At 37.1% G+C, this 13,673-nt stretch overlaps 1 protein-coding gene across 2 annotated transcripts in view; it reads right to left on the bottom strand.

Moving 5' to 3' along the window:
• The window catches only part of FBXL2 (F-box and leucine rich repeat protein 2), a 56,228-nt gene that overhangs the window by 11,639 nt on the left and 30,916 nt on the right, over positions 1-13,673 (bottom strand). The window contains exons 4-10 of one of the 2 annotated variants that reach the window (XM_040593287.1): positions 12,659-12,733; positions 9,114-9,208; positions 5,933-6,001; positions 5,751-5,846; positions 5,318-5,444; positions 5,048-5,122; positions 1,637-1,767 (exon numbers count right to left, since the gene is read on the bottom strand). In XM_040593287.1, coding sequence (XP_040449221.1) covers positions 1,637-1,767; positions 5,048-5,122; positions 5,318-5,444; positions 5,751-5,846; positions 5,933-6,001; positions 9,114-9,208; positions 12,659-12,733 — 668 coding nt within the window. Of the gene's footprint in view, positions 1-1,636; positions 1,768-5,047; positions 5,123-5,317; positions 5,445-5,750; positions 5,866-5,932; positions 6,002-9,113; positions 9,209-12,658; positions 12,734-13,673 lie in introns of those variants that run through there. The other variant, XM_040593288.1, reaches the window with a different exon arrangement.

Raw genomic sequence — 13,673 nt, 5'->3', positions numbered from 1 at the left:
GCAGCATAGTAGGACATCCAAGACACTGAAGCAAGAGTAGCACAGCACAGCAAATACTCAAAGGTTTCCTATCAGGGCCAGCACGTCCAACAGAGGCAGTAGAATTTTCTTTCATATGCAACACCGTAACATTCAGAAGGTAGAAACAAGTGCAGAATTACGTTTCCCTTTCACTTCCAAAGTAATTTTTATCTGGTACTTTCCATACATGATCCCAAAAGTCTAGATGTAACCAGCTGTATCATCTCTCCTTCCATCATGCACTCTGTCATAATCACTGCAAAGGGTCATTTTTCTACTGTTCCTCCTGACCGGAGAAGAACGGCAGACGCCTTCCCCCTCGTGGCACAGACAGGGGCTAACAGTTCACCTACCAAAGTCAGTTCCTGCTACAGTTGTACTGCCCTTGGAAAGAACTGCACAACTAATAGCACTTTAGACCTCGTTTTGTTTCCAATTTGAGCTCTAAATTTAAAGAATGAGAGAAAACGTGGGAAAAAACTAGTAATAACAGCACTGCTTTCAAAGGAACACAAGTGTGTCAGAACACTCCTAAGCCCCCAACACTGGCACACGTAAGCTCTTGTAAGTATGAACGGCTACATGAAGGGGACTGTCATTCTGGAATTGTCTTAAGGACACGTTTTCTACAGTAACAAAAGCTCTATTTTCACTCAATCAACTAAAGGAACTCTGCATGTCAGCACAGTGCACACTGGCATTTGAATGTAGCTTTCCCTAATTTCTACAATCTACATTTTCTTCCATTTATGTGATTGAAGTACAAGTTGTGACTCCTGCATATCCCTGTCATAAATGGCAATTTAGCATCAGCCAAAAATCTTCTGGTTTGATTTACATTAAAATTAGACCTTACAAGAAGAATTATATGTCTCTACGGAGAGAACTGCTGTGTGACTGAACTTCGTTATTAAAGCTGAAGCTGTCCCTCCTCCTGAGATTACCATCATAGCATACACGTTAACGCAAATTACACCAATATAAAAGTTTATATTATTTTTAACTGCTGAGCCCCTATTACTCAAAACATATCCCATAAATGTAAGTCCTCAGTGCTTGCACAGACATTGGCACACTCCGTATCAGAGTTTAAGAATGCCAGGATGTACTGCAGAGCATATTAAAAGCACATTAATAATAAAATCTGTAAATACAATGCTCTAGTACGATTCAGCTGTATTTTTGCAACACACGACTGCGTAAAACCACATCAGAGTACAAACAGCACAAGACAACACAACTGCAGATATTTTTACCTTTTAAAAAAATAATGGGCTTTATATCTTCTTTTCTTCTGGCTTGTAATTAGTACCTAAAATATTTAGCTGGAAGCACAGAATTGAACTGCTAGGTTCAACATGTTTTATCTGTCATATATTAATTCTTGTTTTTCCAATATACAGGGGACTACATTCGGACAATAGCTACAGAGGACCAGACCTCAAGTTTATATTCAAATGGTACTTCTAACTTAATGTTTGGTTGCAAAGGTAAAGGAAACAACGCAAAACTAAATCAAACCTGTGGATATCAGCTGATTATCTTCAGAAGTTAATTTCTTAGATCAGGCCAGTAACAACATGACATACTCACGACATGCTCGTGACATACTCACTTCAGCCTTGGACAGTTTAGACCAAGTGCTGTGAGAGAAGCATCTGTAAGGTTGCTACAGCCTGAAACACAGAGTGACTGAAGTCTATGGCATCCTCTACAGATTTTTACAATGCCTTCATCTGAAATTTGCTGCAACACAGAAGAAGGTCGAAGTTACTCCATTATCAAGAATCAGCTAAGAACAAAAATCAAGTCATATTACTGAACTGTATATATTGTATATAGCCAGAGCAACTTGTGGATTTGCAACCAAAAAATACCATCGTGAAACCACATTCATTCGTAACACTGAAGATAATCAACATGCGCAATTCCTACTTATCTATGAACTTTGCCATTGATCCTGAAAGGCAGTCTGAAGCACAGAGGGACAGTCTGTTGTTGTCTCAGTCTCACTTCGCTTTTGCTTTATAATTTTCACTTTTTTTTTTTTTTTTAATTGTAGCTGTCATTGCGTGAGATGGCTTGCTGCTTTTATGTTTGTAGAGTTCAGGTCTTTTGTTCCAGTGTAAATTCAGTAATAGTGCAAAAGAATGCTTCAAGTTCAGCAGCAGGAAAGCTAACTACCTGTTTTGTACTGGAGCAGTAGGACCCAAGGGTAAAAATCCATCACCTTCAGATAATTTTCAAACCAAGAGTTACAGGTAAACAATTATATATAATTCATTCTTTACATTAGATAAATCTAAAAGCCAGATCTGCCCTACCTCTATGCTGTTGTCTTTAGCTGGAAGGTTTAACTCAAAAGAGGGTTTTTCATTTCTCAAAATTGCTTTGTACTAGATATTCTGAAAAAAGGAATTCTAAATTTGGAATATGAATAAAAAAATAGCCCCAATGCAGCTGCACGCAAAATAGCAACAGGAACTAGATTATTGGGGGTGCATGCAAATATTATTTTGTTTACAGGTCCTCTATTCTGGAGAAAGTATTCTCTCTTCCTCCCACTCCTAACTTAAAAAAATAATTTTTCTGCTGAATGACTAATCCTTCACGGTGAAACAAGTTATTTTATTTACTGGCCTAACATTACTCTTCCAATACTAGTAAAGGCCTCTACTGTATTTTGAATTGAAAATACACATCCCTGTTAGAATCCACTCATTTAGGTAGGCTAATACTACTACAGTAGATTTCTGAGGCTACTACCACAAACACTACCTTTCTGATCCTGTGATGAGAAATAGCAGTAGCTATTGAATAGCAGCACTTCTGAACACCTGAAGTTTATATTTGCATTTTGTTCTACCAGTTAAAAATTATTCTAGACAGAAAACTAGAAGTCTTCTTTTTGTGGAGCCAGAAGGATTTGCATCACCTACAGATAAGAAAATAAGCTTTTTCTTTAAAAAAAAAAAAAAAAGTTTTAATTAAAAGTCTAACATCAATCGGGTAATTTCTGCATTTGACTCTCCAAAAACATGTTATTTTCTGGAACGGTCTTGTTTCTTTTGAGATACTCATGACTATTACTGGGAAAAGGAACTACTTTGGAGGTAAGGACTATGTAAATTTTAAGCTGCTGCTGGAGATGGACAAAGCACTCAAGTTATTTTTGAAAATTTTCCATTCTGAAATTGCTTGTGATTCCAATGCCTACATCCCTCTCAAGAAAGAAGAGAGCTCAAAAAATGCCAGCAACTCCCCAGTTTCTAAAATCTTTTTTAAAGATGGTACTTTTCAGATGTGTAGTTTCCAGAGTTAGTATCGGTTCACTCCATAGCTGCTGGAGCTTTACAAGGTCCATAAAACAGAGTCACTAGAATTAAAGTGTGGATCATACAAAGCACAAGGAGACCTGCTGTGTAAAAAAATCAGTGCTAGCCTTTACATCATAAAGAGCCTGGCTGCTTCTGGAAGCATGCTTGTAAACCATAGTAAGCAGGACACATCTCCAGTGAGCTTTAAAGCACACGCAACTAGGTAGTACAAACAATCAACTCAAAAAATTCAAAGGGAAAAATACTTTCACTCGTGAGGGGTTTTTTTGTTTGTACTTAGTATCTACATGACAACAAACGTACTGGCCAAGGGAAAACTCTGGTACACTTCTATGCCAATGGCCCATTTTAAGTGGGAGGAATCGTAATTGACTATCATCAGATCTCTTGACAGCCTTCCACAAAAATAATCAGAAAAGGCTGGCCTTGATATATCTCATTAATCTCAGGTAAAATGCAACAGAAAAAGAACTCTGGAGGAGGACAGCAAAAGGAGGAGTGAAAGGGGAGGAAATGATGTATAGACTGTATTTATTTAAGTGTGGTTCTGACCAAAAGATGGAACTTCTTTTCATTCCTATTATCTTTAGGTGCCCAACTTCAGTGGGCACTTAAATTCAGATTGACAAATCTGAATTTGTCTCTCTCTTTCACTAAATATCTGGCTCATGGAAGCTCAAGCTTTGTATTCATACTGTTCTTAATTTCTGCAATTTTTTAATGTAACTTTTAATAATCCCTAGGCCTCCAAAACATTCAACACTTCAAAGAAATGTATTAGGTCCAAAAATTTTCACTGCATCTTAATAAAAAACGGTCTCATGCCACATTCATTCAGGAATAATGTGTAAAACAGATCTAGGAGTTTTAGCCGAAGCAGATTTTATGGTACCTTCTAGCAATAAAACTTCAGAAAACTTTCCAAAAGTAAAAAAAAAAAATATTAAAATCTAACTTCATTATTCAAATTTGCATGACTGAGACACTACAGTTCTAATTTAGTTCAATATTTTCTGAGGCTTATTTACAAATAATGACTTCAATACATTTAAAATCTAAAGAAAACTCTCCCATTCCTAAAAATCTAATTTTTGTGTACTCTCTAAGTAGAATTAGAAGTACATGAATGTTCCCCAGTCATTTCATTACAAATGAATATGTTCTTCCATCACTATCGAAAAAGCATACCCTTCTGTTACCTAGATAGTTCTAAGTCATCTTCAGTTACCATGCCATTACATTTTACTCTCACTTACATAGCCCAGAATATGGCTTTTGCTTAATTAGAAACCTTAAAATTATGTACAGAAAAAAATGTCTGACCTTAACGGATGAGAGAACAAGAACTACATCTGCAGAACTGCATGTTTTATTTTTATTTTAGCACATACACACGTATGTTTAGCACATACATAGTTCATAAGATCTGAATGAATGCAGTTAATTCTTACTCTAGAGCTTGCTACAGTTAAAAGATGTAATAAGGGGAAAAAAATAACTCAACACTCCAAATACACACTCAGGCGTAGTAACAGCAAGCTCATTTAAGACCTCCATGCCATACAAAATTCTGTAAACTGCAGAGATGCACTATTTGAATTATTTGTGTGCACCAGAACAATTCATTAGCATTAAAAAATGCTGTATGATTCTTAGAGAATGTATCTTTTGAAACTTTAAATACTTACTGTACAGGATTGCAAATTCAGGATTACAAGTTCATGACAGTGATTTTGAATGTGTTTCAATGCTTCATCTTCTAACTGTATTTAGCAATTAAATCAGACATAGGAAAAGAAACAAGAAATTAAAAGTACAGCAAAGCAGCCCAAAGAAAGTACACATCTTATAACACCAAACAAAAGACTATAACAAAAACAGTATTTTTTAATTCATGGAGATTTCAAAAACCCAAAATAAAATTTTATTCCTAAAGGATCACTCAAGCAGTTATGTACCTGTGTGCAACCTCTAAGAAATAGAGCTTTTAGTCCACTACACCCTTTCACCAGTGCTTCAATACCATCCTTCGTAATCTGATCACACCAGGAAAGATTCAAATGTTCCAGATTTCTGCAACCCTCACTGGGAGAATTAAAAAAATACATAAAGTTAAATCCAGCCTTCAAATAGTCATAACAGTGGGAAACCCAAATTAAACACACTGTTAGAAATTAATGATAGCCAGTGGACCGTGCCAGGCCTCCACAGAAAAGTCATGAGAAAAGACCACACACAAACATCATAGTCTACACCCAAGAAGTCCTAGATGTAGGATACAGTCAGTGCTGATATACCGCATTAAGGTTCAGCACTGACTTTTTGGCTCTATTAAATGCTGAACAGCTCTTTAAACACTTTTCTTTAACACAAAACACTGAATCTTCTTACCTTAAGCCTTTCAAAGAGCTGTTTGTGATGGCTACACAAGATGTCAGATCCAGATGTTTCAGCTTGGAACAGAATCTGCTAAGACTGTAGCACGTGCTGCAAAACAGCAGACACACTAAAAATACCTTCAGCTACTTCTTTTTCCAAGTTTTCCCATCAAACAAAAAACCCCTTTGACTTACCTGTCAGTGATTTTTGTGCACCCATTTAGATTTAAGTGTTCGATGTTTCTACAGTTCTGTGCAAAGGTCCTAAAACAGCAACAAAAAGCTGGAGAATTAATATAATGTCCCAAGTTGTAACACAGTCACTAGAGTGCGCTCTGTCCCCTCCCTCCTTCCACCTCAGTCAAAAAGCTTTACCTTCAGGCCACAGAGTAATTACAAAGTACACTTCAAATACATCTGTCTCAGTGGTTGCTTTTTCCTTTTGCTGTTGCAAGTTTCTGTCTTGCAGGTAACTCCTGAAACCAAGTGTTGTTCCCCTCTCAAATACCACTTGAGCAAAGCGTTTATTTCTGTCATACATAAGCCAGTACTGACTGACTTCAAACGCCTTAACTAAAAACATTACGGGCATAAACAGAAAAGGTTTAAATATCACATCAGTTAAATATTAAGCTGCTGGGGAGAGTTTTTGCACATCTCATTACTGAAGACTTTGTAGGTCTTAAGGAGCTCACTCCCACATCAAATGAAAAGGAACGTACTTTGAAGAATATAGAAGCGGGACCTAAGCCTATCGGACTACCAATGGAAAGCCCTGTGGGCTGCATATTATTTATTTATGATTTTAAAAATTAAAGTGCATCTGTGTGCACTAGTGGGTATGAACTCTAAGGATGATTGGAGCTATTATACTGCTAAAAGCCTGTACGTATCATTATAGTAATTATCCAGAAGAACTATATAAACTTTCTTTTCATCTCTGCAGAGTAATATTTACAGCTGCGTTGCATTTCAGAACACTGTTTTTATGCCCATGTTTCCTCCAACTGCATGGATTTTATTGGCAGGGGTGGAGGAAACACACAAAACCAGTTTTGTCTGGAGGCTTGCCGTGGTTAACAGATCCGACTACACACTCAGCTGGTAACAACTTCCTGGCTCTCCAGTGTGGATTGAAAACAATGGAAAAAAACCCAGCAAGCAGTTATACTGGTGTGAGTTTCCACTTCAACTCTCAAAACAGCTATTCCAAAATTCATGTACTGGAGGGAGATTTACCCCTCCAGTATCGAGACGCTCTTCAAATCACTTGGAAAGATGCTACACTCTGGAGGAACAGCAAACTTAGCCTCTGAGATTCAAGCATGGAGCATGTCCAGAGAGAGCTGCCACAAACATTCAGTACTTACATAGCCAATACCTACTTCGATAATTGGCTGTTTTTAGACAGAAGTTGATGTAGAAGAAGGATAAATAGAGAAATTATTATCACCCACAAAACTAAATAGATCTGGACACAACTCAAAACAAAAAGCCTGACAGGAAAAGTAATTTTCAGAACAAGTATCTGAAAATTAATACCACCTTTCCCATGTTAGTGTTTTGAAAGTCTTAAAGCTCATGTATTTATCATTCATTTGTTAATTTCAATATAACCGCATATATTTCAGAGGTGAACCATCTTCTTTCCTGAAGTGTCTTAAGACACCACCATCTGCATCAGTTACTTGTTACGATGCATGTGTGAATACTGGTAATGCTCCAGTAGCTGGGGTCAGCTCAGCCTGTCCTATTACCAGCTAGCATGACTAGCTATACCATCCCTACAATGCACACGCTACACACTGAACTGCTCTATACTCATTCTAAGTATCTGTTTATTAAATATATTGCTGTTTAAAAATATCCCATCTCCAGCCCCCCCCTTCTCCTCAAATGCCACTAATACCTGAATTCACTTACGAATTTTGGCCCTATTCAGAACCCTCACTGCGGTTCCCTAGCCTGTCCTGAAAAGCTAGAGGCCTAAACAAAACGTGGAAACAGAGTTGGGGGAGTGGGGGGGACTGTTACATACTGTCCTGACTAATTTTCCCTACACCCTTCTCATTGCCTTCCCCGCTCCCCCCTCTACTACTCTTCTTCTACTGCCTTCCTTACTGAGCCCACAGGGATGGTCCACGTGAACGCTCTGGGAACTCGGGAGGAGCACTGCAGAAAGGTAACTCTGGTTGGGGCTACCTCTTTTTTGACAGCAGTCGCCAGTAACCTGGGAGATGGTAATTAACATGCACTTTCCTCTGAGGAGGCAAGACTGCCTGAAAGTGGAGACGCACCATGGAGCAGCACCATGGAGCAGTTAGGGAGATGGCCTAGAGGCAAGGAAAGCTCTGGGGAAATCTTCAGGTCTGAAGCCAGGATGCCCATCTGGCTTACTAAAGCAATCTACTACTTAACTAGCTGCTGGATGACTTGACCTTACAGACAAAAAACCCCAGTGAATTAGACTGACTTTTAAAGCGCTATAGGTCAAAAGATATTAACTTAATGCCCACAGCCTAACAAAATATTTGTGCTTGTTATTTTCCACCTAAGAATGGCCACACTATGTCAACTGAACACCAGCCAGCCCAGTCTCCTGTGACAGTGGAGGAATGCGTAACTGCAAAGCACCATACCCCAAGGCTTCCTCCAACTGTTCTTTCAGCCCTAATGTATTTGTGGCTTAGGGACCCTGCAGCTGAGAGGTAGAATCTTTGGATTTAAACACTCAGAGAAATACCCACACAGGAATCTAGCTAAACAGTTTGCATACAGAACAAGTTATATGGGTTCAAACGACCTTCTGGGAACAAACTGCACAGTTCAATTTACAGACAGCGTAAAGAAGGATCACTGACTATTTAGAGACTCCTGAGATGTTTCTGTTGCCTGCCTGTTCTTACATTAAAGCAAGAAGAGAGTCCTAGGCCTTCCCTGACTTTGTAGGCACTTAATTGTACCAGTCTTTGTTCTTCCTCCCATTGCTAGTGTCACCTCTTGTCCAGACTAGAAGACAAACTATAAACTGACAGACTACTAATTGTGATGAAATTAGTATTGTAGGATGCCAGAGCATAGGTCTGAAAACATTTTAACTGCTTGAAAACGGAGAGATATCAACATAATACTAATGAAGGAAGAAGATGCATTTCTGAAAAGCACAGTTCTCATTTCTTTGTTCATTTCCAGAAAATAGCAGTAGCTATACTTTGATCTCAAACTGATATCTCATTTAGTCATTATTATGGTACTTACTCAGGTATCCCATTTCGGTCATTAGTCAGTACTTAGAAACCCAAACAAATGTAACAATAATTGCTTTTGGTCCTGACATCAGGAAATAAGTAATATCTCAATCTAGGACTTTACTTACTTTAAAGAAGAGTCTCCAACACCAAGGCATCCTCTCAGACTAAGTTGTCTCAGGAACCCACCACATCTTTTTGATATATTTTCCACAACACGACCCTTAAACCAAATAAAAAGAAGATTTTGTTGAGTTTTACGCTGCCATTGCATTCTAACCAAATCAGAAAATGCTGGGAGTGAAGACCAGCCTAAGCTACACCCCACCAGAACTACACCTCTTTGAATTTTTTTTGCTGCTTTAAGAACAAACAGTTACCTGTTGAGAATCTCCGCTCACACTGAAGTACTATTCAATTCAAACTTTGGTTCTCTCTTTTTTTCAGTCTATCGCATATGGCTCGTTTTTTTGCCTCAGCAAAACCTGCCCATTAAGACAGCTGAAATGATCTGCAAGTTTTGTCAGATGTGTAGAGAACCTGAAGAACTGCCTCAGAGGCAGAATGGCAGGCATGCCAGTTCCTCAAGGATCCCAGGTACTACTACAGCACGTAAGTTTAAATTGTCCAGAAAGATGTGCTTAGGCTAGCACATCACTGAACTACAGCTACAGCCTCTGCTAAGTCCCATTTTACAGTCCCTGCTATAGGGATGGTTGCCTCTGCAACTGAAAGGTGCTGAGCACCTTGGTGGGAGCAGCCATTTCAGTTGCCTTCAGAAGATCAGCTGGAACCCACTGCCAGTCTTCAGTGTCATATATATTTGGGTGTCTGTGCCTGAAACTTGGGATTGCCAAAGAACTTCTCACACTGTGAAGCTTACAGACTTTATGCCTTGTTACCTTGTCAAAAGCTGAAGAACAGCTTACAAACAAAGCTTCCTACTTGACCCCACATTTGCTACAAAAGGCTTTTTATTTCTATCCTGGAAGTGCATTTTGCTATACCTTAGGAGTAAGCAGAATAGCACAGTACTTCTAATATTCAATCTGAAAGTAGCATTATGCAAAAATGTTAAACTACGATAATTATTTTTTTTTGTAGGAAAACTAAGATAAGAGCAAAAAGCAGGTGCCACTGCAAAAGCTGACAAGACATCACATTGTGTCTAATTTTAGGGAGGTAAGGTCAAAGAAATCAACATTAATCATTTAACAAACAAGACTAATACCTAAAAGCACCTTTTATTTTCTTCTTTTTTTTTTTTTTTTTTTTTAAAGGAATACTTACAAAATTACAGGTCAGTGCAGTGAATATTTTTTTTTTCTTTATATGTGATGGCAATAACTTCACTGAAACAGTACAATGTTTTTTTGTTGACCTCTAACACCAAAGTCCTGGCTAGCACTATATAAAAATATTTTCTTATCAGAGGTTGTTTCTTAGTCCATAAGTAACATTGTTTTTCTTAACTCTCAGAAGAATTTACACCAAAACAAACAAACAAACAGAAAATCATTATACAAACAGAATGAAGTATTTTTTAAAGCTTTCTGCTTAGTCAGTTATTTCTCAGCAGAGGACAAATAACTTTACTGTAAAGGATAAAGTCTTCAACAAATAATATATATTGCAAATTCAATCTAGATTGCAGAAAAAAAAGCCAAACCCTAACGCATTATTAAAAGAAAATAGAAGCAAGTAATGATGTAAGTTTTCCCAAACCCATTGATTTCTTTAGGCATGTAAAGAATCCAACAAACGGTATATTCAAAAAAAGAACTTCAGTGCATTCAAATATGTTTAGCTGTTTGAATAATTCAATGTCATTCAGAAAACAAATTTTTCCAATTACCCCAGCTTACATTTGGTTCCACATATCAAGAAATCCTAAGTCACATTTAACTTCAAGAAGATCTTTACACATTTTTGTGATAGAAAAGAAACATTTTTTCTTTATAGCTTTTTTTTCACCTCACTTTATTCTCTACCGCATTGTCTTAGGTATGGAAAATTTCACAAAACCTTATTTTTCATTATGTGATAGTCTCAGATCAAGTACTGCCTGATGTTATGTGAAACATCAAACAGTACAATGCCCAACTGAGCAAAAAGTTGCCAAATACAATTACCGGCTTTTACCTGTCCTAAATCTATCGACAAAAAAAATGTTACTAAAACAGCTGAAGAAAAAACAGAGTTCTAAGACATCAAATGTGAAAGTGTATCTCATTCAAAACAACTTTATGTAATAATTGCTAGTTTAACATACTCTTATGAATAAACTTAAGGGGTTTATATTACAAATGTTCTTAAATATAATATACTGGAGTAACTGAATTGCTTCAAACCACAATAACTTCTTATAGCAAAAGAAAACCATAACTTAATTTCATTCCTCCTCCTGAATCCCATGCTACAAACATGGTGTCTCAAAGGGCAACGCCACTAGGTACAACCTAAGACAAACATCAAAAACATAAAAATCCAATACCACCTGTTTCTGAACAGCAGAAGGATTTCAGACACAGAAAAGCCTACCAACAGAAGGATTTCAGACCTGTGGAGTTTTCTTAATTATTTCTTAGCAAATGAGAAACAGAACCTTTTTAAAGGCAACTGAAAAGATTACATTAAAGCTCCAAGTCTACTTAGACACATTTAGATAGAGGCAAATGCCAAAATCTTTCTCCTGCCTCTGTGAGATCCTCATGTTTAACATCAGTACAGCAGAGGAGTTGGCAATGAAATTTTAAAAGACTGGTGAAAAAATTTACCCTATATACTACTGTAAAGTTTTAGGAACAGTTTGAACCACGGTTAGCAAAATATACCAAATGAAACCCATCTGGATTTTATTCATGCAACTAAGAAACTAAAACATAAAATCCAGAAGCAAATTCATTACTGTATTCTAAATTTAATACACTTCATCAAACAACAAGTAATAAACCAGTTCAGATTTCTTTCAGGATTTGTATTTTCCTATGGATTTTTGCCTTCATTTTCAGATGTCATATTTTATTTTGTTATGCACTCTATGATGGCACTAATGCAGACATGTTTTTCTTAAGTAAGACAAAACTGCCCTAATCCTTTCATTATATGCTGAAATGGTCTTTAATCCACATGCACCTGCATTTCAGGCAAGGTTCAAATATTATAGAACAAATGTTCATAAAATGGTAATCAGATACACACCAAATCAAACGTAGGCAAGTCAGCAGTAAGAAAAGATTTTAGATTTGTTTCAGTCTCCACTTCTGATAGCCAAGCGTCCAGAAAGCCTTCAGCACTAGATGGCACCCTCACAGAGAGCCTCGGGATCAGCAACTGAATTACCTTCTAAATGGTGAAAGTGATTTCGAGGATCTCACTCCATCCAGAGACATCATTTATACCTTTACTTTCTGGAAATGAGCTTTGACTTTCTAGACCCCTGTATGTATAGGATATATGCAAATTATCTGATACATAGCTGGCAACCAAAATCGAAACAGTTATTAAAAAAAAAGCAAATACACAGTTCTTTTCTATTTGCCCCTTCACAGTATTGTTATCTTGAACTTTAGCCTTTAAAACATGTGAAGGCAAGCACAGTCTATGGAATACTCAAAATGGGCTATGGTCTTAAACATCACCATAGGAATGAAAAAACCCCAGAGACACTTACCTCTATATCCGTTTGAAAGTTAAAGAGGTCTATTCTTTGCCAATTGCTTCCATCCAGAGCTAAAACATTCCATGCCTACAGAAAACAAATACAGTTTATTACCTCCACTGCCTGCTCCCTTAATTTGCTTCTCAGCAATTCAAATATAACAAACAAATACAACAAAATATAACATTTCAGGTAGCATTTTTAAAAAAGAAATATAATGGTAGATATTAGTAGTCTACAATAGCAACTAGTTAAAAACATATAATTTGTGGAAACGAATCTCAAATCTAAATGGATTACGCTTCAAACGCTAATTTATGCCCATAAAACATGCAGGAAAGCAAGAAATTAAATGTAAAGTACATACATGGACACAGCAAAATTTAACCCCCCACTTTCAAAAAAGCTTTTGTAAATTTGTCTAATAAGTTACTTTTGCTAGATCTATATGGAGAAAAGTATTCCTTCCAATGAAACCACAGTTCCCCAACCTCACTAGTTACTATTCTGAGAGGAACAGAAACCTTTCAGAAAACTGCTGACTTTCCACTATTAGGATCAGGCCTTTCCTTTACACATGCTGAGTTACGTGTATGTGTTCAAGAATTTATCCTTCACTGTCAAAGCCATAGTTGTTCACAGTGAAACAAAAAAGCCAGAGAAACACAACTAAACTCAGAAAAAAGGAAAAAAGCATACAGCATCCAACTGACAGGTAGCAGTTCTGAGAGAAAACCACAATTTATTCAATCACTTTAATTTTCTTCTGCTATTTTCTAGGCTTTAGCTGAAGGTTCTAACAAAGCTTCATGTTTTGTTAAAACTTCCTGAAGTTGCAGGCCAGAGTGATATAGGTGTAGGAATGAAATAGTTACACACTTAATTATACAGTAAAACAAACACAAAAAACCCCCAACAAAACCAAACCGAACCAAACCCAATCCTCATTGAGAGAAGGAAGAAAATAATGAAATAAAAAAGTTCATTCATGTTGTCTGAGAATTCACTTCATCCTACACACTTGATA

Source organism: Falco naumanni, chromosome 4 (assembly GCF_017639655.2).
Source record: "Falco naumanni isolate bFalNau1 chromosome 4, bFalNau1.pat, whole genome shotgun sequence".
Taxonomy (NCBI): domain Eukaryota; kingdom Metazoa; phylum Chordata; class Aves; order Falconiformes; family Falconidae; genus Falco; species Falco naumanni.
The sequence above is the reverse complement of the archived record's forward strand: the minus strand, read 5'-3'. Positions and strand labels throughout refer to the sequence as shown.